The sequence below is a fragment of the Lagenorhynchus albirostris genome, chromosome 10, assembly GCF_949774975.1.
Source record: "Lagenorhynchus albirostris chromosome 10, mLagAlb1.1, whole genome shotgun sequence".
NCBI classification, from domain to species: Eukaryota; Metazoa; Chordata; class Mammalia; order Artiodactyla; family Delphinidae; genus Lagenorhynchus; species Lagenorhynchus albirostris.
In genome coordinates, this window is record NC_083104.1 from 45,587,501 (window position 1) to 45,613,698 (window position 26,198).

The 26,198-nt window shown below is 54.3% G+C and overlaps 2 protein-coding genes, 1 long non-coding RNA gene and 1 other non-coding gene across 5 annotated transcripts in view; 3 read left to right on the forward strand and 1 right to left on the reverse strand.

Annotated features, from left to right (window-relative positions):
* The window catches only part of LOC132527128 (uncharacterized), a 20,350-nt gene extending 8,761 nt beyond the window's left edge, over positions 1 to 11,589 (forward strand). The window contains exons 2-5 of one of the 2 annotated variants that reach the window (XR_009542870.1): positions 1,265 to 1,582; positions 3,684 to 3,857; positions 5,573 to 5,659; positions 6,404 to 11,589. This is a non-coding gene — a long non-coding RNA (uncharacterized LOC132527128). Of the gene's footprint in view, positions 1 to 1,264; positions 1,583 to 3,683; positions 3,858 to 5,572 lie in introns of both variants that reach the window. The other variant, XR_009542869.1, reaches the window with a different exon arrangement.
* CCDC13 (coiled-coil domain containing 13) overlaps positions 1 to 26,198 on the reverse strand; it is a 29,499-nt gene that overhangs the window by 1,633 nt on the left and 1,668 nt on the right. Inside the window, exons 2-13 of the mRNA XM_060162264.1 lie at positions 25,372 to 25,520; positions 23,314 to 23,456; positions 21,637 to 21,726; positions 17,306 to 17,422; positions 15,960 to 16,064; positions 13,693 to 13,854; positions 12,902 to 13,078; positions 10,593 to 10,799; positions 8,912 to 9,051; positions 8,342 to 8,425; positions 6,004 to 6,126; positions 1,766 to 1,920 (exon numbers count right to left, since the gene is read on the reverse strand). Of these exons, the coding sequence (XP_060018247.1) occupies positions 1,766 to 1,920; positions 6,004 to 6,126; positions 8,342 to 8,425; positions 8,912 to 9,051; positions 10,593 to 10,799; positions 12,902 to 13,078; positions 13,693 to 13,854; positions 15,960 to 16,064; positions 17,306 to 17,422; positions 21,637 to 21,726; positions 23,314 to 23,456; positions 25,372 to 25,520 (1,652 nt within the window). The remainder of the gene's footprint in view (positions 1 to 1,765; positions 1,921 to 6,003; positions 6,127 to 8,341; positions 8,426 to 8,911; positions 9,052 to 10,592; positions 10,800 to 12,901; positions 13,079 to 13,692; positions 13,855 to 15,959; positions 16,065 to 17,305; positions 17,423 to 21,636; positions 21,727 to 23,313; positions 23,457 to 25,371; positions 25,521 to 26,198) is intronic.
* Positions 18,926 to 26,198, forward strand: part of ACKR2 (atypical chemokine receptor 2) — an 87,812-nt gene continuing 80,539 nt past the window's right edge. Inside the window, exons 1-2 of the mRNA XM_060162267.1 lie at positions 18,926 to 19,354; positions 19,893 to 20,037. The gene's annotated coding sequence lies outside the window, so the exon portion shown is untranslated. The remainder of the gene's footprint in view (positions 19,355 to 19,892; positions 20,038 to 26,198) is intronic.
* Positions 20,821 to 20,893, forward strand: TRNAE-CUC (transfer RNA glutamic acid (anticodon CUC)). Its single transcript has one exon. It is a non-coding gene; the product is annotated as a tRNA-Glu (tRNA).

A 26,198-nucleotide genomic window follows, 5' to 3' on the forward strand; every position in this document is an offset into this window, starting at 1 on the left:
GCATGGCGCAGGGGAAATCACTTGGCACCAGCAGACCTGGCTTTTACTTCCTGTTGTGTGGCCCCAGGTAAATCATCAACCTCTCTGAGCTGGTTTCCTCACCTGTAACGTGAGGATAATAGTTCTTGCCTCCAGAGCTCTGTGAGGCCACAGTGAATACACATTTGGCCCTCAAGGCCTGTGTGATGGGACCACCTCCTCAGCACCTCATGACTTCCCTACCTCACCACATATTCCCCTCCCCATGATCCAGTCTCACTACCTCCAAGCCTCCAGCCATGCGCCCACCTCAGGGCCCTTGCACTTCTTCTTCCCTCTGTTCTCTATGCCACATCCTCACCCCCTTCCACCATCTCTGCTCAGACATCAGCTCATCAGTTAGGGTGGCCGCCCCGTAGAAGACAGCTGCTCTCTGTACCTCCTGTCCCCTTATACTCAGCTGTAAGCCACAGCGCTCGCCTCCATCTGGCCTACCATCTTTTACTGGTTTATTGTTCTCTTCCCCACTGGCATGGAACTGCCACGGGGGACCACATTGCACAGTCAGGCTCCCTATTGTACAGGCGGAGGGGTGTGCTATGCCCCCAAGAGGGGCGGTGCTCTTCCCATGTCACAGGCCAGCATGGACAGAAGCCACATGGTCACTTTCTCCCCAGGCAGTTGCCCTTCCCTGTCCAGGCAGGACCAAAGTGGTTTTCCCTGCTGTGGCTTAGCCGTCCCTAGTTGGGAGCCCCGCCACGTGGCAGGAGGTGAGTCCATGTCCTGGAGACACTACATTCCTAAGGGACCTGTTTCTGCAAGCCCAGCAGGGCTAAGTCCCCAGGACCTTCCCCAGCCTGGACTCTCAGCAGCTCCTGGAAGGCCCCTGGAGCCCTGGCCCTGCTGGTGGGAGAATGACACCACTCCCCCTCTGTGTCCTACTTCTGGAATGTCCTCCTGAAACGTTCTGATCTCTGCGCTGGGAAAAAATCTGAGTGTCCTTGGCTGGGGGCGGGGGAGTACTGGGGTGTTGAGAGTCAGGGAAGTTGGGGGGCAACGCCTCTACTCCCAAGCCTGGAGGGGTTGGGATGGGGATGTTGGAGAGAGGCAGGCTCATCCTCTTCACACCAAAGGTTCTTCCTCCCCAGAAATGGCTTCTGGTTCTGGCATCCCACGTCCTCACTTCCCCAGCCCCACAAGGTGCTGCCACTTCTGGTCTGGAGACTGTACCTTAAGAACCACTGTGTTAGAGCAGTAGAACTAACCTATTTTTTTTTTTTTTGAGGTACGTGGGCCTCTCACTGTTGTGGCCTCTCCTGTTGTGGAGCACAGGCTCCGGACGTGCAGGCTCAGTGGCCATGGCTCACGGGCCCAGCCGCTCCGCTGCATATGGGATCTTCCCGGACCGGGGCACGAACCCCCGTCCCCTGCATCGGCAGGCGGACTCTCAACCACTGCGCCACCAGGGAAGCCCTAGAACTAACCTTTTGATTTAGGACAACTAAACCGTCCTCTGGAGCTGGTGTGGTCATGTGATTAGGATCTGGCCAATGGGATGAAAGCATAAGTGACACAAGCAACCTTAGGGTCCTGCCCTTGAAAGGTAAGGAGCTCAGGAAAGAGGGAGGAGCCAGTCAGCAGCACCGGTCAGCCCCTCCGTCAGGGTGGAGCTTTGCCTGCCCCTGCTGCTGTGTGTCCTCTCCCCCCTGGCCCCCGAGTCAGAACCAGGAGCCCCAGAGCACCGTGGGCCCAATGTGACCCCGGGCCGGCCCCACCTCAGCCCCACCTGTTTTGCTCCTGGGGGCTGCTCTCTGAGAAGCTGACGTCCTCCCAGGCTCCAGGCGCATCTTCTCCAGGTGCTGCTCCAGCACCGCGGTGCGGTGCCGCTCCTCCTGCAGCTTCCTCTCTGACTCCAGAAGCTTGCTGTTGCTCTCCTCCACCCTGGTGATGAGAGAGCAGGGGCTGCCGTAAGCCCTGGCACCCCACCTGCTCAGGCTGTCAGAGAGGTGGGCACACCTTACACCAGTGGGCATGGGACTCGTTCTTCCTGATTTTTATTGCAGTAATATAGGAATGTGCATTTAAAACCATATCATTCTCTCCAAGGCTTAAAATGAAAAAAAACAAAAACAAAACAACACACAGCCTCTCCCCACCCCTCCTCACTCCCAATTTCTGCTCTCCAGAAGCAACCACTTCTACCGCTTTGAGCTGTTTCTTCCATATTTCTACAGATGCTTATGCTGCTAATTTTTTAAGTCTTAAATATAATCTTTTGACTTCCTGTCAGGCAACATGAGAACTTAGTTTTATTTTAGTACTCTCTCCTTGCCAAACAGAATCGCCTCTTCACCTCCCGATGTAGTTATATTACCATTTTTTGGCTCAATTAGTGTTAGGTGGTGTATTCGTTTTCTATTGCTGCTGTAACAAATTACCACAAACTTAGCTTAAAACAACACAGATTTATCGCTCCGTGGTTCTGTAAGTCAGAAGTTCAGCAGGTTCTGTGGGTTTCTCTGCTCCAGGTTTCACAAGCCAAAATCAAGGTGTTGGCTGACCTGGGGTTTCCAGGAGAGCCTCTGCTTACCTGGAGTTTCCAGGAGAGCCTCTGCTTCCAGGCTCGTCCAAGTTGTCGGAAGGGTTCAGTTCCAACTGAAGGACTGAAATCCCTGTTTCCCGCTGGTTGTTAGCTGGGTGACTTTCATCTTTTAGAGGCTACTTGGCCCCCTCCATCTTCAAAGCCAGCCAGATACCCTTTTCATGCTTTGACTCTAACTTCTTCTGAAGCATCTCTCTGGCCCGGGCTGGAGAAATTTCTCTGCTTTTAAGGGCTCAAGTGATTAGATTGGGCCCACCTGGTAATCCAGGATAATCTTCCTATTTCAGGGTCCATAACGATCATCACATCTGCAGAGTCTCTTTTACCATATAACATAAAGTATTCACAGGCACAAGAGTGGGGTGAAGGGCACTGAGGACAAAATCCTGTCTACCACAAGGGGTTACGTTAGGAAGATTATTCAGACAGGCAGTATACTCATGAGTACATTTTCTTATTTGCTTGCTTTTCCTGGATTTAGTGATTGCTTTCTGTTTGTTATTATTATTATTATTCTCTATATGCCTGTCATGAATTCATGGGCCTTGAAGAACTTGTTATTTGGTTATTTTACTAAAGGATCTGATTACTTTCACTGAGGCTGGGGCTAAGGTCCTTCTTGTGGTTAGGTATGGCATTTCAGACTTCTGTGCTACTGAAGGCTCAGCTAGAAGGCCAGGACTGTCCCAAGAGATCTCACCCAAGCAAAGGATTACATACATACATACACACATGCAAATCAGAGCGGAAGCCTGGATACGTACGTGCAGTGTTGGAGGAAGTGTTCTTCCCACCTTGGTGAAGAGTCAAGAAGGAACAGAATGGTAACAATTTTGAAAAGAATACAACTACCAACACAAAACTGTATGCCAGCATAGTATACAGCTACTAACACAACCTGTTCAAGCGTGTTCCTTGAAACTTATTTGCAAAAGCAAAAGACTAAAATAACCTAAAGGTCCATCAAAAACTAATGAAAAAAACGGAAAACTAATGAAAATTAAATAAAATTCAGTTCCCCCAAAGCTCTAGGGTATCAGCTGTGAGAGAATCACACACGCGTGACTCTGAGAGTGAGTGTCTCTTTAATTTTGTGCCCTAGGCGCCTTGCTTGCCCCACCCTCATCCCAGAGGCCCTGGAAGATGAGGCACCACACGGAGAGAGAGGCCACATACAGGAGAATGGAGGTGCCCCTGCTGAGCTGGCTGAACGGGGCATGTGAGTGATCCAGGTGGCATGATGTGAAACAGAATTACCTAGGCCACCCACAGAATGGTAAGAAAGAATAAACCATCGTGTTTGAGGCCACTGGGTTTGGGATGGTGCAGCAGTAGATAACAAAGTCACCTTGATGCACAAATCCACCGCCCCAAAACTCAGGTGTAACTCAAAGGAGGGACTTCCCTGGTGATCCAGTGGTTAAGACTCTGCGCTCCCAAGGCAGGGGGCCGGGGTTCGATACCTGGTCAGGGAACTAAGATCCTACATACCGCAACTAAGCCTGCACCGCAACTGGAGAAGCCCCGCACCGCAACGAAGACCCAGCACAGCCAAAATAAATAATTAAATAAATTAAATAAAAAAAAAAAAGAAACTCAAAGGAATTGAGAGAGAAAGTCATAATTGGGTATATTTCTTCCATTGGATAGGTTAGAGGCTTGTATTATCCACTATATATATTTTTAAAAATTTTATTTATTTAATTTATTTTTTTAAAATAAATTTATTTATTTATTTTTAGCTGCATTGGGTCTTCATTGCTGCGCACAGGCTTTCTCTAGCTGCAGCGAGCGGGGCCCACTCTTCGTTGCGGTGCACGGGCTTCTCATTGCGGTGGCTTCTCTCGTTGCGGAGCATGGGCTCTAGGCACACGGGGTTCAGTAGTTGTGGCATGCGGGCTCAGTAGTTGTGCACAGGCTTAGTTGCTCTGCGGCATGTGGGATCTTCCCAGACCAGGGCTCGAACCCATGTCCCCTGCATTAGCAGGCAGATTCTTAACCACTGCACCATATAATATAATGGAGGGAAGCCCTCCATTATATTTCAATGACAGAAAAAGAATTAATGTTACTTTTTCTCATTTGCTTTAGCGTGTCTGCAATTCATATCCTCTCTTTTCTACTGAAAAGAAAACAAAGCTGACCACTCCTCACTGCTTAGGGAGTGGCCATCCCAGCACCCCAGCTCCTTTGGTGGCTGTACTCCATCTTTCCCTTTGGCAAGCTGCCCCTCCTCCATTTCATTTTTTTTTTTTTGGCCGCGCTGCACGGCATGCAGGATCTTAGTTCCCTGACCAGGGATCGAACCCACACCCACTGCAGTGGAAGTGCGGAGCCTTAACCACTGGACAGCCAGGGAATTCCCACCCCTCCTCCATTACGTCAGCACCTGGAGGTCCTTCCAGTCAGGGTGCCTGGCCTGTGTCCAGGGTTGGACGTGTGAGCCACCCCAGGCCAGCTAGACCTTCTCTCCTAGAAACCACTGGCACAAGAACTGAAAGCCACTGGGCCTACATCGTTCCAGTGGTCCAGGAGAGACCACTCAAGGGTTCCTGCTACCAAGGTCCCTGGATCTTCTTGGGCTCCTCTTCTGCCCTGCAAAGGAGGGCAGTACTTTGGAGTCGGCCAGCACCTTCCCACACTCTCCTTTCCCTTAATTTAGCCAGAATTGGTTTCTATCGTCTGTCACCAAAGAGCCCTGACTGACATGTGACACGGCCTGTTCAGGCAGACATTCAGTGTGGTCCTTTATATTTTTCAGTGCGGAGGTCACATGGTTGGGCCATGTGTTGGCCTGGGCACCTACAGTTCTTGCCAAAAGGGTCACTTGAGCAAGGAACACTGATTTATCTGAATAGAAATCTGTCAACAACCCCTTGGAGGAAACCAAACCCCCTGGTCCACTGCCTTGGGCCACATACTTTCCTCCCCCAACCAGGGAAGTCTCAGCTCCCCATCTATCAGTGGCTCTCTTCCTCTTTGTAATTCCAGACCTCAGTCTAGCCTGGGACTTCTTCCCACCAAAGCCGCCAGTGACACCGAGTGCCGTGCCATGCTCGTGCAAGATCTTCATCACTGGTGAGTTGAGCCGACTGCAGAGAGATTTACCTACTGCAGAGAGTCCCTCCCTTGAGATGCCCACCTCACAGCCACCTGCATGCAACTGTCCTACGGGGGGCACGTAGGACAGGGCAAACCACAAGTGTGACAACGGGTCCCCGAGACAGAGGGGCACTTGAGGGTCACGTGAGATGTGGCTGGGAATGCCCGGGGCCAACACTGTGGGAGCCAGACTCACCAGTGAGGTGGACCCAGTCATGGACGCGGCCTGGCCTCTGTCCAAGAGGGATGCCCTTGGGCCAGGCTGCCCACCCTCAGCCCACCTAGGCCCGTGAGAGTGCATCCCTGGCGCCAGGTGTTACCGTTTCTGCAGAACGGTGACGAACTCGGTGAGCCGGTCACGCTCCACCTCAGCGGCCTGCCACAGGGCTTTGAACTCTGTCACCTGTGTCTGCCAGGCTTTTTGTTCTGGGGAGTCCGAGAACCTGGGGACCAAGGTGCGGGCAGAGGTCATTTAAGGGTTACCTGAAGAGATGCTTATCCCTATGGTGGTGGGAGGGGCTGGAAGGACATTCAGGGGTCCTCAGAGGGTGCCAGAGAGAAGAAGCCAATCCAGCCCCTCCCGGCCTCTTCCATTGGCTTCTTCTCAGTTTACTGTTCCTGGGCCTGCTGAAGTCTCTAGACCTCACTTAGCTGGCTCCAGAGCCAGACCCCAGCAGGGCTGTAGTTTCATCGGCACCTTTGTCCATCCAATCCCTGTAGGGGCCTGGAGTTAGTCTGGTGGCTATGGAAGTTGGCTCTTGGGGACCTGGGGGTGCCCTGGGAACCTGTGTGGCCTGGGACCTGACCACCCTTCTCAGTGTCAGGTAGGCCCAGCCTCTGTCTCCCTGTCAGCCTGTCCTGGCCCTCCTGTATCTCCTGGCATGGCCCCAAGCCCAGTCCACTTTCCTGGACCCTGGACACTTGCTTTGTAATTTGGTCAGTTTTCTCCAGCCCTGATCCAGCCCATCACCGGTTCCCTCCTCACCACTGGGCCTTACCTGCTGGCTGGGGTTGGGACCCAAGGTGAGCTCTGCCCCCCACCCCAAGCCCCCAGAGCCCATGTGCGAGTGCCAAGCTGCTTTCTGCTCTGCCCTCACCCTCCCCAGGGAGACCCTGGTGATGCTGACTCGCTCTTCCAGAATCACAGGACATGGGGAGGGCGGGGCCGCAGTCCTCCCTCTAAACTGGGGTTGGTTGAGATGGGCTCTGAGGACTACAGGCTCCTCCATTTTCCGGCTCCTAAATACACTCTAGGGCCCTGCCGCTCAGTGTGGTCTTTGAGCCAGCGACTGTGGCATCACCTGGGAGCTTGTTGGAACTGCAGGATCCCACTTCCTGCAGGATCTGACCTGTGGAATCAGAACCTGCATCTAACCCAGCAGATCCTCAGCTGATTCGCGTGCACAGCGCAGTGGGGAACCCTACGCCAGTCACCCCTGTGATCTCACGTGTTGGGGGAGGAGCTGATCCCCTTGCCCCGCCTGCCTCCCAGGCACCCCATCAGAGCCGCCACGCCAGCCCTGACAGACACACTCTCTGGGGTCACTCCCACCCCGTGAACGTCTGTCCTGTCGCTGACGGGAGAGCACTGTAGGCTCCGTGAGGGCAGGGGCCCGCACACGGTTGGGTTTAGTAAATATTTGTGTGTGGTGGAAGAAACAAGCTTAAGAACCAGCAGTCTGGGCAGCCCGGGGCACATCGGCTCCTGTATCCCTGTGGAGTGCAAAGGTCATGGCCACAAAAGCCTGGAAGGGACCTTGGGGGCATCTTGTCCATCTTCTTGCCTCTACTACTGTGACAACCACCTCAGAGTGACAGAGCCTGTCTGTTTTCCTTGTGGTGTTGGAAGAGTGTGGCATGGGCCCTTGAGGCTCAGAGTTGGGCCCCTCTCTCCCAGTGCCCTTGTGACCCCAGGCCGCTGGATGGGGCATCTGCAGGGGTGGCCTTGGCCCACGGGTACCTGTGCTACCAAATGTCAGGCCAGAAGTACCCCAAGCACTTCTTGGGGAATAGCAGCCCAAGGAGGACCGATCTGCGGAGCCACACAGCAAGTCAAACATGAGATGAGGGCCCCTCAGAGGCTCGACCGGAACCTGAACTGACCTGCCCGAGGGGTGGGAGAAGCAGCTGACAGCCGGAGCGCAGCTCCAGTGGACAGTGGGTGGGGCTCGGGACGGGGCTCCGAGGCAGGACAAAGCCACCCTTTGTCTGTGAGCTGGCAGGAAGAACAAGGGCCCATTTAAGCCCTAAGGCTTGATTCTGTCAACAAAGAGGGGGCCAGAGAGCTGAGGGGATATCAGTGGCTTAAAGTGGGAACCCATATGACGTGAAATTCTTCCCCTAGAGATGGACTCTCAACGCGCAAGGGGAGGCAAGGGAAGGTGCTGGGCTCCAGGCCCTGGAAGATTCCTCGTGTTAACTCTGTGGTAGCAGGAAGGAACACTAGACCGAGACTCTAGTTCTGAAGCCGCTTGCCCTATCACGTTGGATAAGGCACTGGACCTCCCTGACCCTCCATGTCCTTATGGAACCTTGGAAGAGTCCCTGGACTTGGCCTGGCCTCGGTTTCCCAGCCTTGTAATGGGATGGCAATACTGACTGAGCAGTCAAGGATGGGAAGGCCTGTGAGGGCCCGGGGTGGGGGGCCTGGGTTCCTACCTGGGTGAGGGCCCGTGAGGACTGTGCAGGGAAGGCCATGTGAGAGCAGACTCCACCAGTGTGTGGCCCAGGCTGGTCACAGAGCTGTGCGAAGGCGGAACGGGCACATCACCACGGGCAGGCAGGCTGGGCCCAGCTGGGAGGGGAGCAGGGGCCAGCAGGGCACTGGGGAGCCAGAGGAGGGGGCCAGCACCGGCCCTTGCAGCAGCCCTGTGGATTTGCTGCCCTCCTTTCCAGAACCCTCGCTTACTTAAAACAAGACAGGAGCAGGGGACATCAGAGCCTCGAACAACCCAACACAGGTGTGTTTGAGAATCCTAGAAGCAGGTGAGATTCGAGGCCATCTGGGAGGGGAATTTACAGGGAGCTACAACCAAACGCTCTTGAAGTAATACTATCTGGACCTAACTGGCTCCTTCATGCAGATGCAGGGCTGACGGAAGCCCCCCGCAACCCCGCCCCGCTTTGGGAGGACGACACCACAGGCATCGTAAAATTGCACCCGTGGCTTCCCATCCTTTCTTCTGAATAATTACTATTCACTTTCCAACCCCTCCCACTTTTTCTTACCGAGAAGATCCGAGCCTGCCAGCGTGATCGCCTGCTGAGGACGGGGAATTGGTCAGGCCCGGGTCCTCGGGGAGCTTGGCGGAGGCCGGGTTGACCTCGGGCCCACTGGACCCCTCGCCTACTCCTTTATTCCGAAGATACTGCAGGGAACAGATGTGGGTTCCCTTCTCAGGGCTTTGGCTCAGAGGCCTGGAGAAGGCAGGAGGGGGCCTTGGCTTGATTTGGGGGCTTTCAGGAGATATGAAAGAGGCTTCTTTTCAGGAGTGCAAAGCGAGGCCTGTTCGGTGAAGGCGCTCCTTGCATTATAATGACAGCTAATAATGCCTCTCTTCAGAAAGGGAGCTTCATGGCCAAAGGAGGGTGACCGGGCCAGGAAGTTGTTCCACATTCAGGTCCCAGGGGGAAGTATGGGGACAGGCCCCCCTCTCTGGGTAGCCCCACCCACATGGATGAATGCCAGGTGTGCCTTGAGGCCCCTGGCCTTTGCCAGCTGGAGACACTCAGGCCTTCCCCCATCCCTCCCTCTTCCGGATGGCTGGTGGGGCCGGCTGAAGGAGGAGCACTGCAGGACCCCCAGCAGGCGGTCAGGCGGCCGTCAACGGTGGGCCAGTTGGCGTGAGCCCCCAACAACCTGGCCTGTCCCCCAAGCCCTGCCCATCCTGAGAAAACTCTCAGTGTGTGCCCTCTTGTCTGGTGGGTAGTGCTTGGCCCCAGCTGTCCCGGGGCCTCTGAGGTGAGAATCAGTCTTCTTTTGTGTGCCTGGAGCCAGGACAGCGGTGAGGTGAAGATGCTCTTCCTTCCAGGCCTCTGCCGAGGGAAAACATCTTCGGGAGCTCACTGCTTAGACGAGCATTGACTGAGCAACTACTGTGTGCTCAGTCTTGGGCCAGACACCATGGTCTTTTCCCCCTCAAGGAGAGGTTGGGGGAGAAAACAGGAAATTGATCACACAGCATGACCAAAGTTTGGCTTGGGAATGTACAGGGAGTTACGAGAGTGACCAGGAGGGGCACGTCACCCAGAATGGGAGCCCTGGAACTTCCTGGAGGAGCTCTTGACTAATAAGATCTAAAGGCTGAGGGGGAGGAAAGGGAAGGTGTGTGCTTCAGGCATGTGCACAGGCCCAGAGTGGGGAGAAAGCAAGGCCATGGAGGAGCTAAATGGCATCCACATGGCCAGAGTTGTGGAAAGTGGGGAGTGAAGAGAAGATGCGGGGGGTGGGGGCAGCAGGAGCTAGTCACATGGCGCCCTGCAAACTGGACGAAGGAGCGTGGCTTCCCTTCTGCCATCCCACTGCCTGGAATGTGGACGTAAAGGCTGGCACTGTGGCCACCATCTTGGACCAAGAGGACGAAGGCCACAGCTGGGGAGGGAGAGGGTGAGCTGGCAGGAGCCCGAGCCCTTGAGGACTGGGTGAGGCGGAGAGTGATGGGGAGCCACAGACAGGTTTTATGTGGAGCAGGGAGACAATCTGGTGTGTCCCTTCGAGAGGAAAGCTGTGTGCACAATGGGCCGGGGAGCCAGATGGAAGCAGGGGGCCAAAGTGGGACCAGGTAGGACGTGGCGCAGCCCAAGTGAAGGCAGGTGGGGAGAAGGGGAGGTGGTTGAGGTTTCTCTGGATACTGGATGGACTTGCCAGGACTTGGGAATGGATGCTGGGCTGAGCCAGCGCCCTACTCACCTGCATACTGAGTTGCCCAATCTCCACCTCCAGCTGCCGCACCTTGGCCTCCCGCTCAGCCACCGTGGCCCGCAGCTGGGCCACGAGGCTGCTGCTCTGCTGAGCCTCATTGTTGAGCTGCTGGTGCAAGTGGTGCTTGGACGCTCGCGTCTTCTCCTCCTGCAGACTCAGGCTGCCCAGAATCTCCTGTAGCTGCTTCAGCTGGTCCTGCGGGGCCAAGTGGGAGGGTGGGTGAGGGTCAGCCACGGCCCTGAGTAAAGAAGGACACGAGAGAAGACCCCCTCCTCCCACCCGCAGCTCCCACCCCTTCCCTGCTCCCTCGGGAACCTAACAGTGGGACGCTAGCGTTTCCCTGAGAAGCAGGAGGAACACCTTGCCTGTCCTTAGGGCGGGGTTCAACCAGGTTTTCCTGTCCTCAACTTCTTTCTCCCTGAGATCGAGGCTAAGAAGGACATCTAAGCGGCTCTCGGGACAACAGAAAACAGCTCAGATGGTGGCCCCTCAGCCAGTGGGTAAAAAGAAGCCCTATCCCACTGTGCTGGAAGACCACCTTTGAAGGCAGTACCTGGACCCCTCACCACGGATCCTTCAGCACCTGATGGAGGCCACCTCCCTGGAGATGCTCCCAAGGAGACCTCTGGGGTGGAGGCTTCCTGCCTGGGGGCTGGGAAGGACCATATTGGCGACCTGGAACAGGTGAGGGCGTTGTCGTCACCTCTTTGTGGAGGAAATGGAGGCCCAGAGAGCCCAGGACGCACTGCTGGTGAATGGCAGGGCTAGGGCTTGTTTGCAGCTCTCACCATGCACCTTCAGTGACAAAGAATAGTGGCCCCAGGGACGTCAATGGACATCCAGGCCACACCTTATTTAAAAACTGGGAGCTGGGCTTCCCTGGTGGCACAGTGGTTGAGAGTCCGCCTGCCGGCGCAGGGGACGCGGGTTCGTGCCCCGGTCCGGGAGGATCCCACATGCCGCGGAGCGGCTGGGCCTGTGAGCCATGGCCGCTGGGCCTGCGCGTCCGGAGCCTGTGCTCCGCAACGGGAGAGGCCACAGCAGTGTGAGGCCCGCGTACCGCAAAAAATAAATAAATAAATAAATAATAAGTTTGTCATAATTTAAAAAAAAAACAAAAAACAAAAAAAACCTGGGAGCTGAGGCTTCCCTGGTGGCGCAGTGGTTGAGAATCCGCCTGCCAATGCAGGGGACACGGATTTGAGCCCTGGTCCGGGAAGATCCCACATGCTGCGGAGCAACTAAGCCCATGCGCCAAAACTACTGAGCCTGCGAGCCACAACTACTGAGCCTGAGTGCCACAACTACTGAAGCCCGTGCGCCTAGAGCCCGTGCTCCGCAACAAGAGAAGCCACCGCAATGAGAAGCCCGCGCACAGCAACGAAGAGCCAACACAGCCAAAAATAAACAAATGAAATAAATAAATTTATAAAAATAAAATAAAAACTGAGACCTGAGGCTAAGAGAGGAGATGCAATTAGCCTAGAATCACACAGTGAGGTATGAACAGAGGGGGCCCAGATTTCAGGTCTTTTGTGCCCTGCCCACCACACTGCCTGGTGAATTATTATGGACCAAGGCATGCCTAAGCCAGCATCAGTTCCCCCTTGCACCACCGTCAAGCCAGTCATGACCACCCCAGGGGCCTGCGGGCACAGCTAGGAATTCAGAGACCAAAACCCTGGGGTGGCTCAGGCCCCAGAGAGAAAAGGCCAGGCTAGGGTCAGGAAAGCAGTGCGCTTTGTTAATCAAAGGAGGTTTTATGATCGGATAAATCTGGTTTGAATTCAGTTGTGTGGCCTTGGATGACTTATCTAGCCAATTCGAGCCTTGTTTTCCCCATCTGTGAAATGGGATTATGTGTCCCTAAGGGTTATCTTGGTGACTAACCATTATAAACCACACCCCACGTGCCCAGAAGCGGGGGTGCTGTATGCTGTCACACAGACAAGGATATGCACCAGCGCCCCCCTCCCTTGTCCCTTCCGTTCCTCCATGAGAAATATCCCAGGGTGTAATCCCATCTGCTGCCCCCTCATCCTCTTCTTTCTCCTTTGGGGTCCACGGGTGCAGTGCCTTGTGCCCGGCATCAACCTCACATAACGCCACCCGTACTGGCCCTCGGGCAGCCTCTGAGTTGCTCCCGTACTTGCAGCCAAGCTTCGGGGCTGGGCCCAGTGGAGGCAATGAGCTCCCGGGTTAAGCAGGTGGCATTTTGGGGTGAGGGAGGGCTCCGGGGGAGCTGGGGCTGGGTCACAGGCCTCTGGGTGGGGCAGGGGTCCCAGAGGTGGCTGTACCATGAGGGCGTCGATGAGCTCGTCGTCATGCCGGCCCTTCTCCACGAGGGTCCCCATCTGACTCCTGAGGGTCTTCACTTCGCTCGACAGCACCTTGTTCCGGGACCTCACGCCCTCAAACTTCTTTTTCAGCTCCTCGAGCTCTCTCTGGAGGGCATCCCGCTCCGCTGCAAGTTTCTGTAACCAGAGGGCACGGTCACGGGCTGCAGGGCTGAGTGGGACTTGGGCCACGGCTGAGCCCTCGCTCTCACTCGCTGGTGAGGCCAGAGCTGGGAGGGGACTTGTTGAGGTCACAGGGCAAGTCAGTGGGGCCTGAGCCCTGACTCCCAGCCTCGGCCTCCCGGGGTGTCAGGCAGCCCAAGCACATGATGGACGGGACCCAGATGGATGACAGCCCGAGAACACAGGGGCCAGACTCGGACACGAGAGGAAACCCACTGGCCAACGCTGGGTGTGTCCTCCCGAGGACCCTCAATCCCTGCCTGAGAGGCAAAAAGAGAAAAGCCATGCTTCGGTGGACAGCGCCAAGCCTAGGGTTCAAACCGAAGTGCCTCATTCCACCAAGAGCTGGTTTCAGGTCCAGCATCTCCAAAACAGCCAGAATGCGGCCACCCGACGTCCATGAAATGGGCTCTGGGTGAGGAACCCGTCAGGCAGCTCAAGGTGGAGGGACAGGACGTGAGGAACATGCACAGAGGTGACCCCGAACCCCAGAGCCTCCAAGTCCTCACAGGGGTGGTCGTGGTCTCCTGGCCCCAGGCGCCCCTGACCCCCTTCCAGGCACACGTTACCTCCCAGCTTTCCTGTTTTTCCCTCTCCAGGTTGTGGATCCTCCGCAGATTTTTCTCCTGTGCCGACAGCTTCCTTGGATCGGGATAGACGGACAGCTCATCACTGGCCGTTTCTACCGACCGGCTCCGAGTCTGTCCCAGCTGTTTCTCAAGCTCTCGAACCTGAGGGTGGTTCCACAACAGGTCTGCAGTCAGACTCGACCCTCAGAGGGGCCGCCCTGTGATGTGACAGGAGACCCCACCAGACAGAGGACAACACGGTTCCAGATGGACGTGGAGGTCCCTAGGAGAGGGACTGGGGTGGGGGACGGGTGGGAGGGACCTGCGGTGGCATCCTGAGCAAAACAAGGGGAGACACTAGGGAGGTTTCGCTTGGAAAAGAGAGACTTCAAAGTAAATGAGAAAAATCACCCTATCTCTGAGGCCAAGAAGCACGTGTGTAGCCCCAGGAACTTGGGAGGGAAAGGATAGCAGGTCTTAGTACCAGGAAGAGCTGACACGCCACCCAAGCCCGGGCGGGCTCCTCGGGAGGCTACGGGCTCCTGGCCACTTGGAGGAGATGCTGCAGAGGGCGGGCAGGGTTTGGAAGCGGGGAGACCAGCTCAAAGCCTCGCCGGCTGTGTGACTGTGCACAGATTACTTAACTTCTCTGAATCTCAGGTCCCTCATCTGTGGAGAGCCCTGTGAGTAACACGCTGCATCATGTTGTTATGAGAATTCAGTACCCTGAAGTTGTCTGAGCCTGGGAATCCCCAAGACGCTTCTTGGGATGACAGATCTTGGGGCCCACTCCATACCAACAAGTCAGAGCTCCAGGGGAAGAACGCGGGGATCTGCATTTTAAACAAGTGCTACGGGTGATTTCTAGGATTAGGCAACTTCGAGAAACCCCAAAATGGCCTGGGTGAAGCCCTCAGCACAGGGGAGGTGGATGTCATCCGAGAGAACCACGGCTTTATCACACTGGGTTTAAAGTGGATAACTCCTAGGGTCCTTCTAACCCTGATTTCCACGTCAACGCAACATAAGTGATGGAACAAAGTTGGGTAAACCTGAGCCAGGGGCAAAATTCACTAGGATCCCTGGTCAAGGGCCTCAGTATGGCTTTGAAAGCACATTTCAGTGCCCCCGTGTGGCACTGTGTGGTAATTCCATTTAAACGTTAAAGAACACTTTGAACCGTTTGTTCACAGCTTAACAACACTCACAATAATAACTAATGTGTTGAGTGTTTACTATGGCCAGGCACTGTGCTGGGCACTTCCCAAACGATATTTCATTTAACCCACAACAACCCTACAAGGAAGGCATTATTATTTCCATTTTACAGGCGAGGAGACTGCGACACAGAGAGATGAAGAGATTTGCCCAAAGACACCAAACTTAGAGACCCATGACTGAGGCCAGACTCAGACTCAGGTCTCTTGAACCACAAGGCCACACACTGATCGTTAACCACAGTTTTTCAGAGACCTCTCCCCCTTCATGTTGGCTTCAGGGATCCCACAGGAGACCCTGAGGGGAAAAGCCACCTGGGAACCTGGGAATGAAGGCAATGCACTTGGCAAATAGTGGAAACGACACACTTATTTGTGTGACTCTTGGTTTCTTGGGACAGCGAACCTTCGGACGGTGTTTCCTCCGTGCCAGGCCCTGTGGTAAGCAATTTACACATCTGTACCCATTCAGTCCTCCCAACAACGCTGCGGGGTAGGCACTGTCATTATCCACAGTACACAGAGGAGGAAACTGAGGCACAGAGAGGCGAAGCAACTTGCCCAAGGCCACACAGTTGGTGGGTGGTGGGCTGAGATTTGAAGCCAAGCAGTGCGGCTGCGGAGCCCCTGTTCCTAGCCTCTAGGAGCGTAAAGAGGGAGACAGGCTAAGTTTTTTTTGGGGGGGATGGTAATTAAAACCTTCAAAAGCCTACAAGCATCTGGACAAAACTGGAAAAAGCCTACAACAGTCACGCAAATTTACATGAACCAGGGGAAAAAAATCTGCCTGGAGTAAAATAAATCAGAGGCTCTGGTATTTGTTGAGCGCCAGTGCCTGGTATGTAGTGTTATATAAATGCTTGTTCACTTAATAACAAACGAAAATCAGGCTGGCTGGGGAGAACGTAGAACAACAGCCCTGCAAGTGCGCTCTGCAGAACCTAAAGGCCATTTTCGGGTTCTGTGTCTTTAATGTGGGTCAGCGTGGGTCTTTCTGGGGCATTTCAAGCCTTACGTTCAGGGCCAGGAGAAGTCTGATGACTCACTCACCTTGCTCTGCAAGACGAGAATTTGTTGAGCTCGACCCCTCCACGTCCCAGGTGAGGACAGGAGCTGCTGGATGTTCACATCTTCCCCAACCTCATTGGTTAAAACCTGAAAAAGGTGAGGCCTTCAGTATGGCCGGGAGAGAGGGCTCTGCCGTAGCCCTAAAGCTGCTGCACGTGCAGAAACAGTGCTGGGTGCGTGGGGCTCCCCGAAGGCCCGGCCTCCACCTGCACAACCTTCCCCCTTCCCCCGCTCCCCGCCTCAAAGGCCAATTGACCACGCTCCACGAGCAGCTCTCCCTGGGAAAGCATTGAACCCATCATCCCCAGCACTTCTTGGTGATGCTTAGGGCAGACAAGGAACTGCTGACCATGCCCAGGTGGGGCCCCTTGCCCTTGACACATTCTGGGATGAGTGAACCACAAAGTTGACCAAGACCTGCTCCAAATTTGTTCACCTGTCACCCAGAACGGACATCATTCTGGATGGCTCCAGGGAGGACACGGCCACAGGGCCTCGCCCTCCGTGCAAAGCCATTGACAAGGGGCCATGTCTGAGTGCAGCAAGGAGTGGGGGGCTACCGAATGTCACTTGGGGATGTTTGGTTCCAGAAGGGCCCAGCTTTGTGGCTGTCGCAGAGAGGTGTTCGGGCCCAACTTCGAGGCTTTGAGGTGGAAACAGTATACCCCAGCTTGTGCCCTGGACCCCTCTGCAGCCTGTCACGGAAACCCATCTAGCGTACCAAGTCTCTGGTGCTTGTTTCCACAATAGAACTCTGTTTTGGAAATCTTGGCTGGTCTGAGTGGTTCCAGCAGGAACCGCTGCTGGTGGTACAAATGCCAGAGAATTCACTATGTAAATAAAAATAAATAATGAACCAGCTGGGCCTGCCTCCCAAGTCCGAGCATTTTCCTTTGAAAGGGGCCTTTAACACACAAACAACCTTAACATTTTCTCATATTATAGACAGCAGAGGGCAGGAGACGGGTCTCGGTAGGCTTCCAAGTCCAAGGTGGCTTATTAAGGAGATGCCCAGGATCTATTGGGGTGCACGTAGCACAGGGAAGGTGGAAGGGCCTCTCCAGGGTGGACAGCACTGTCCTCCTCCATCCAGGGCTGGGCGGGCACCACAAGGGCCTCTATGCAGGGTCATGCAGGCAGCCGGCAACCACCCTCACCTGATGGGTCTGTTTCAAGGGCTGGAAGGAAGTTACTGGATCTGAGCCTGACCCAGAACAAGCAGCATGATACTCACGGGGCCCAGCTCCTGAATGGAAGCCATTGTCCCAGCCATGACCTTCCCAGTCCCAGGCCCACCCATGAGGACCCGAACCCTGGCCGGGAAATACCTTCTGGGCCACCCGGAGCTCCTGCTTCACAGCCCGGATCTGGTTGCGGAGGTCACTCATCTTCAGGTTTGTGGCCGCCAGCCTGTCCTGCAAGACCTTCACCTCTGGGCTGTCCTGCTAGTTGGGAAAGACAGGAGGGAGAGCAGTCATTTGAGGCCTAGATAGTAACAATAATCACAGCCCCCGTTTATCCAGGTATGTGCGGGTACCACACGAGGTGCTTGACAAGGAGGAACTCATGTCATCCTCACAACCCCTTTGAGGCCGTTACCGATGCAGAGCAGAGGCTGGAGGGGGGTGGCCCCTCGGCTTGGGGGACCTGGTAGGTAAGGGGGAGCGTGGATGTGGATCCCGGCAGCCCAGCTTTGGGGGCTGAGCCCTGTGCTCCGAGGGTGGCGCACACGGGTGGACGTGGGTGGTGGCCGCAGACAGGGAACATCTGGATGAAGCTGCTTCCCAACTCCCAGACACTCCCAGGCTGTGGGCCCTGCTGTGCTCAGAGACTGGCATCATAGCAAATCCATCCTCACTCAGGATGAAGAGGAGCGCTGGCTCCTTTAGCGAAGCGGCCCCAGCTTGGCAGGAGGGCCATGACCATCCCAACTTGGGGCCTTCCTCTCCTAGAATTGTCAGACTGGGCCTTGGGCTCCCTTCCCTGGCAATGAGCTCACCGAATAGAAATAAGGACCCAGTTTAATCCCCAAATGCTCCATTTCTGTGGCTTGAAGAACTGCAGGAACCATGAAAACTCTGCCTGCTGGAACTCTTAGCAAAGTCTTTTTTTAAAACCATATTTCATTTAAACTATTTGGATGAAACTTTTCTCAAATGTGTTCCCCATTTATGACTTAAACAGAAGTTCCTGAAACCCTCAGACCTTTGGCATTAAAGGGACTCCAAGGTCAGCCCATTCAAACCCTTTCCATAGGTGATGCAGATAAGGTCCAGAGAAGGGAAATAACATGGCCTCACAGGCACACAGCTGGTTGGGGTGACAGAAGTGGGATTAGAGGCCTGGTCCTTCCTTTGCACTGGCTGATTCTCCCAATATAAGCTTTTGTGATGCCAGGGCATCATGGTGACAGAAACATTGGTTGGTGGGTTGTGTGTCCCATCAGGCAATGACACTAAGACCATCTGCTCCTGTCCCAACAGATCAGGTGGACTAGACTTCTGGGAAACAGGATGGGTACTGCATGGCTTTCTGAACTTTCCTTAGTAGCCACAGACAAAACCTCCTGTGAATGCTACTGTGAAAGATAGATCCCAGAAGACTGGGTCTGGGGAGTTCCATGGACCCCAGAGGCTCTGGGCAGCCCCGCTGAAAACCATTGGTCAAGGAAACTAGACCTGCACACAGGCCCCAGAAGACCTGGACTCATCTGGTCTTCTCATCTAGGAAATGGCTGCTTTTTCATAGCACCCCCAGGAGGCTAAACAGAGTAACCAGTATGAGCAGAATTTGCAAATTGGGAATTTACATAAAACATACATGCATCTTTCTTTCTATTTTTTTTGCGGTACACGGGCCTCTCACTGTTGTGGCCTCTCCCGTTGCGGAGCACAGGCTCCAGACGCTCAGGCTCAGCGGCCATGGCTCACGGGCCCAGCCGCTCCGCGGCATGTGGGATCTTCCCGGACCGGGGCACGAACCCGTGTCGCCTGCATCGGCAGGCGGACTCCCAACCACTGCGCCACCAGGGAAGCCGCATCTTTCATCTATATTTTTGCATATCCTTCCGCCGCCTGGCTGTATGCCATTCCTCTCCACTGCTGTTGGGAGCCTCTCTGCTCCCTCGCTAAGGTGCTGCTTTGAATCTGCCCTGGGTTGGGAAGCAACATTCCCTGCCTGTCAGATCTTCTGTGCCATGAGCCCCTGCTGGCTCTGGTGGTTGGCGGTGCAGGAGCCGTGAGAGCATTTGGGAGCCTGAGGGCACGGAAGCGCACACCGGCTGGATCCGGATCTGAGACCCAGGCGGCAACGACTGTCTCCGCCTCGTTTCCTCTTGTGTGAAATGGAGGCACGTTATGCCAGCCTCCGGGGTACATGTGAGTGTTGATGGGATAACGCACGTAAAGGGTGCCCTCTGGGGCAGATTCTGACGGGGGTCGATGCTGGGGGGCATAGCCTGGCTTGGGTGGGCGGCTGGCAAAGGCGGCTGAGGGCCATGTGGTGTTCTGGTGAAGGCATCATCCCCTCTGCGCTGCCAGGCCCCAGACCTCCCCTCCCAGGAAACCGAGCCAACCCTACCTTCCTGACATTTCAGAGCTGTTTCTGCCCAGAGTGAGATTTCACAGGCTTTGTGGGTGTCTTGGGCCTGGGCATGCCCCTCCCCCACCCCGGGCTGTTTCCTCTCAGGCGATACCGGAAATGGTGTCCATGGGAGCAGATAGCGCCAAGGCCACTCACACCACAGCTTCGTGAGGCCCCACGCAGAGTGAGGGTGTTCAGCTCCACTCTGGAATGTGCTTGGAGCTCTGGACTGGGATGTGGGGTGAGCCTGCAGGCTCCGGAGTATTGCCCAGGCTTGGGTCGCCCTGAACAGTCTAATGAGGAGGACATGGCTATTGTCCTCTCTCTGATCAGAAGATGCCCGGGAAAACGCGTGTCCTGAGGAATGGAGACTGCAACCCGCCACGCACTCTTCCGTCAGAAACCTCCCAGGCTCCCTGCAGCCACAGAATGAAGTTGGAATTCCTACTCCAGCTACCGTCAAGGCCTCCATCCACAGGTGACTTTGTTTTGTTTTGATATGTTCCCCTTTTCCTCGTCAGGGCCCCTGGGCTGCAGCCAGACGTTATCCAGCTGATGCCCAGCTAACAAACAGAATAGGAATATTGATGCTTTCCTGCTCTGAGCTTGTACTGCTTCTGCTGGAAGGGCCACCCCCATCTTCCTGCTCCAGCAAGGCCACCTGAGGAAGCCCTCATCCATCCCACCTCCTGGCTGCCTCAGGTGGAGCGTGTGCTCCCTCTGTGAACTCAGGGCCTAGGGGCTTTCTCTGAAGGCCCTGTCCCCCTCCTTCCTTTAATATGCCTACTCATCTCCCCTCTTGAACCCCCTGTGGACAGTGGACCTGTCTTTGATTCTCTGTGTTCCAGGGCTCAGAACATTCTGTCAGGCTCAACAAGTGACTGAACAAGTAGTTTCCCATTTAGGACAGCCCCAGTCAGAGGTATGGATAAACAAGGGGCAGCTTAGAAGCGTCCCTCAGAGCTGGGAAAGGCACTGAATGACACTCAGTCTAGCGTCTGCTGAGGGCGGAGTCCCTCCATTGCCTCCCCAGCAATGAGACAGATTTACACAAGACTAGCCTTCAGGAGACATGTTCACCCCTGACCTGGAACCTGAGGGGCCCATCCCTCGAGGGCAGTATTCTCCTCAAGACGGCTTGATCTTGAGTCATAGACAACAGCGAAGATTGAGTGGAAAAGGGGCACTGAACTAGGAGTCCTGAGGCTTGGATTCCGTTTCACCCACTCATTTGGCTTCTTAAGAAAACCATGGGGGGAATTCCTTGGTGGTCCAGTGGTTAGGACTTGGTGCTCTCACTGCCGAGGCCCCAGGTTCAATCCCTGGTCGGGGAACTAAAATCCCATAAGCCGTGAGGTGTGGCCAAAAAAAAAAAAGAAAAGAAGACCAAGGGGAGGCCTCCTGGGATGTTCTTGAGACTCTGAGCTATTTATTGTCTGGCTTGGGCTCCGTGCTCCTCCCCGGTGGCCCACTGGTGCCACCTTTCACGGAGCTGCAATTCCCACGCCCTGAGTTTCATGGAGGCTCATTGGCTCAGAAAAACTGGAATCTTGGGAACAGCCCCATTCCCAACAGTCACTTTTACGCTGTAGATTTGGAGTTCCACAAAGGGAAGACTTCTTACAATATGGATTGCCCCAGCAAAAACCAGGGTTCCGTTGAGGAGTGAGCTCCCTGTCCCTGGGTTAAGGTAGAGAGGCTGGATGTCTCTCCAGTAAGGATGCTGTAACGGACATCCTTTACAGCTGGGCTGAGAGCAGGAGGCTAATTGGATCAGGTCTTCCTTCCCTCCTGGTCGTGAAATTCTAGGATTCTGGGTCCTCAGGCCCCTCCTGACCTCCCTCTCTGGGGACTAAATCAGAGTTAACCCCTCACCAGCCTTCACTGGGGCATTCTTGGCCTCAGACAGTAGACTTGGTCACTGTGTCCTGATGGCTATTCTGAGGATGCTGCAATGGTGGCACTGGCTCAGCAATGGGGTGGATGCTGGACAGAGGCACCTACGCCCCCATGGAAGAGGGGAGGCCCAAACCCATAACTGCCTCACACACTCCCCAGCACAGAAGAGAATTCATACCAAGGCTCTGTCTCCCATCTGGGCCTTCAGCAGCTTGGCTCCTGCGTCGGTGGCCCCCTTGGCTGGCAGCCTGGCCAGGGCCATCTGCAGCTGAAAAAGCAAACCTGGCACTTAATATTTAATTCTGCTCAGCAGTTGCGGCGCCTGAGTGAAGGGCTCTGGTGCTGCCGTCAGATGTGTGCTCACGGATCGCAGCAGTCCGTCCCTTCAGCTCATTTTAAGGCCCATGAATGGAAGAACTCTCCTTCACAAGGCACTCTGTGATGGGAGAGGGTTTAACTGATTGTCTGCCCCACTCCCCAGTCGCAGCCTAGGATTCACGAACAGCTTAGTAAATAATGATTCTGCAACCGTGGTCTGCATCTAACAACAGCCTTGGGAGGCGGAGAGAAAAGGAACTACGGACTTCACATTACAGTTGAGGAGACAGGGTCAGAGACACTGAGAAACCTGTCACTCAGGCTCACGGCCTGGTGGCCAAGACCACTGCCGTATACAGACAGCCAACCAACCCTTTAAGGGTTTCCCAGTTGTCCTTCACACAAAGACCATCCCTGTCCGACAAGGCTGGGCATGACCCGCCCTCCCACCTCTCTGACCTCATCCTGCTCCAAGCTCGGCCACATTGGTCCCCTTTCAGGCCTTTATTCCTATTCAGGGCCTTTGTACCTGCTGGGTCCTCTGCATGAAGGCCTCTCCCCCACCCCTCCGAGTCTGGCCCCTTCTCATCCTCCAGGGACCCACTGTGCATACTCCCCCCTCTAAGGGGCCCTCGATGCTGGTCTGTCTCCAGGAGGGCAAGGACCAGGACTATTTTGCTCCCCACAGTCGCCCCAGGGCCTGGCCCAGAGCCTGCGATGGTTCTCAAAAAATAACGTTATAGAATAAAGAAGGTCTAATTCAATGCCAAGTGTAGTGACTGTGGAGGACTTTGGAGAGCAACAGAACTGGATTTGAAATTCGGCTCCACCACGTGCTGTGTGACTTGAGAAAACCTCTTAACCTCTGCCAGCCTCTGCTCCTCCAGCCACATAAGGAGAAGCTGCGTAGGTTCACTCTAGCTCCTGAGGGACCATGAACCGCTGGGTCTTGTGCCCTCTCTTGACTGGAGGGGTTTGTCATCAGCTGTGGGAAGGTAGGGGCAGCAGAAAGAGGAAGGTGGACAAAAGTGAGACGAACTGGTGGAACGCTCCTGGCTCTAGCTTCAGATTAGCAAGGATCCCTGTTAATTTATTCAACAATGCCTTTCTGGAGCTAACTACCTGCTAGGCACTGTTCTAAGCATTTTACAGTGTTAAGTCATTTAATCCTCAGAAAACCTTGGGGTGAGTGCCGTTATGACTGCCACGTGACAGGTGGAGGAAACTGAGGCACGGAGAGCTTATACCTGGCTCCAAGTCACAACACAAGTCAGTAGTGGAGCTGAGATTCACACCCAGGTGGTCAGGCTCCAGGCTTGCGTCCTCCTTGCTATGTCGGGCTATCTCTCCACCGCCTGCGTCCTCCTTGCTTCCCGACACTCTCCCCTCTCAGGATATGACAGAGACTGAGGGACTCATTGCAAACACTGACCCACCAGTCCTTGGGAAGGACCTACAGCATCTAAGTGTGCTCCCTCTCTGGAGGAGTGGCGCGGGGTACAGGGAGCCCGGGGCAGGGGCGCCTGAGGCCCCTCACCTCTTGCTCCAGCTCCCGGATGCGGTTGCTCAGCTGCCTCGCTCTAGTCTTCGCACCCTCGGACTCTGCCATCAGCACCCGGTTCTTTTTGGACAGCTCAACGATCTTGGTGGCAGTCACATCCCCAACCACACCAGCCGTCCCTAAAATGAAGGGAAATGGTAAGGTCAATTAAAAACACAGGCCACACATCGAACAGCCTTCAGCAGCGATTTGGGCAACAATGAGTAGCTGCCCTCGGCCACCTCGTGTCTGTTGAAGAGGATTAGGACACATCAGGAGAAAAGGAGGAAGAACCTGGGGAAGGAAACCAAACCTAGAAATACAAATGGTCCAGTGGTGAGTTCTCTGGTTACATTTTCCTCCCAGGACCCCAACGCATTACAAATCCTGGAACTAGACATCAGAAAGAAGTCTACGAGAAGCCCTCTCTAGTCCGAAGGGCAGGAAGTGGGGCTGAGAGCAAGCCAGGGCTCTCTCCCAACTCTGTCTCCAGACAAGCCTCACTCTTGAAGCTGCAACCCCACGATAATTGGGGCATCAGCGAATGGGCAAGCACAGAAATGCTAAAATATCTGGGTAAATATAATAGACTATTTTGCAACCTTCAGTTTTTTAAAACGTATAATGGTTGAAAGCAAATATGATAGCATAGTCCGACGGGATGTTCAACATATACAGACATAATACATACAAAAGCTGTAATATAAGGGGGGAGGGTACAGGGACTTATATGGTGGTCAAGTTTCTTCATTCCACTTGAAGTGGTAAGATGTTAATTCTAACTAGACAGTGAAAAGTTATGTGTGTTGTAAGCACTAGCGCAATCACTAAAAAAATTGTACAAAGAAATAGAAAAACTAAACTAAAGCAAACACTAAAAGTCCACCCAAAGGAAAACCAGTTCTTCAGCTGTCAGCAGCCTGTCACTGTGGCCTGGTTTAAAAACGTGAACTGAGACTGTCAGACTTTTCTCTTCAAAACGTGAAGTTGGAAATAAGAAATGCGGACTTCTGAGTGAGGACTGGATTTAAGAGGTCTTGAGGGAGGCTCGGGGCCGGCAATCGGATGAGGCCATGAGCACACCAGCAGAAGCGGCAGAAGACAGGATGTGGGGCAGGCTGAAGAAGAGGGAGCAGGCCCTGTCTCCCAGGTCTCCTGGGGTGAGGAGGCATCTCCCGCTCTCCCCGGAGCCCATCAACTTCTCGACACCCTTGCAAAAGCTGCCCCTTCGCATCTGAACCCCGAGCCAGGTTAGGTGTTATCATCTGTTCAGTGTGGTTTTGTTTTAGACAGAAGAGGCCAAAGAATGGAGGGAAGCACAACAGCCTTTAAGATACCAGATTCCCCTTGCTTTTCAATTCAGCACTGGTCCTCTGGGTGCACCTACTCTTAAAGTCATTTCCTAGCAAAGGCAGAGAGAGACGCTCTGGCAGAGGCCAGGCGAGGCATCATGCCCTCTGTGATTGCTGACACTGACTTTGTGCTTTCTCAGTCAGCCGCCTGGGAATTGCTCAACGGGCATACATCAAGCAGAGGACAGTCAGGGCCAAGGTCCCCACCAGATCTGTAAGAACAAGGTCTAGCTCATAACCACAGGGTCAGTGGTCAATGTCCAGCCCACACCCACAGGGCTAAGGTCATCTCCAGGCCCACAAAGCCAAGGTCCCTAACAGACCCACAGGGTCAAGGTCTCCAGCAACAGAACCAAGGTCCAACTCCGATCTGAAGGGCCAAGGTCCACTGTACATGCTGCTGGATCCCAGAAAATCCTCCCCGAACAGCGAACTCCCCTGTCTTGTCCACCCTTCTGGAGCAGCAACAGCGAGTGGTGTAGAGTAAATGCCTACTTCCACTGGGGCTTTTTTGCGTCCATGATACAGTGTTTGAGCCAGAGCATCCAGATACAATGGGTGCCGTTGGCCCACGGAACATGTAGCGAGCATCACGGAGAACTCGTCATGAGTCCCAGCGGGGTCACCCACGCTGCCTCCATGGCAGCTGGGCCAGCCCACCTGGACTTCAGAGCAGAAACTGTCGCAACAGCGGTGGAGCTACCTGTGAAGGCAAATCTGTCCTCTTCTATTTTCTTTTTGAGGTGTTTGATTTCAAAGTCCCTCTCCTTCAGCAACTTATACAATCGCCCGTTCTCATCCACCGTTTCCCTGAGTTGATCCCGAAGCCGTTCGATCTCGTCTTCAAGCATCCTGCAAGGCAAAGGCAGAATCACAGGAACCGATGGGCAGGGGTCAGGCCTCCACAGCCCAGGTTTATTGTACCTGGTTGGGCACTGGGTGGAGATAAGAACTGGTCTGTACAAAATAGGAATGAGAAATTAAGGGAATCTCAGTGAGCAGATTTTTAACACACTGTTCTCAAAACTGAACGATTAAGGACACACACACAAGTGAAAGGAGAAAAGTTTTTTTTTTTTAATGTGCCAATTTTTATTTTATTTTATTTTATTTTATTATTTTATTATTTATTTATTTATTTTTTGCGGTACGCAGGTCTCTCACTGTTGTGGCCTCTCCCGTGCGGAGCACAGGCTCCGGATGCGCAGGCTCAGCGGCCATGGCTCACGGGCCCAGCCGCTCCGCGGCATGTGGGATCCTCCCGGACCGGGACACGAAGCCACGTCCCCTGCATCGGCAGGCGGACTCCCAACCACTGCGCCACCAGGGAAGCCCGAGAAAGAAGTTTTCAATAACATGGTTTACTACGGATTCAACAGAGCTATATAAAACCCCACCCAGAGAATTCATACTCCTTTCCAGCATCCATGGAACATGCATAAAGATGTATTATAATTTAGGCTTCAAAGGCAACCTTAGCAAATTCCAAATAATGGACATTATACAGACCATTTTCTTAATGGGAATTGA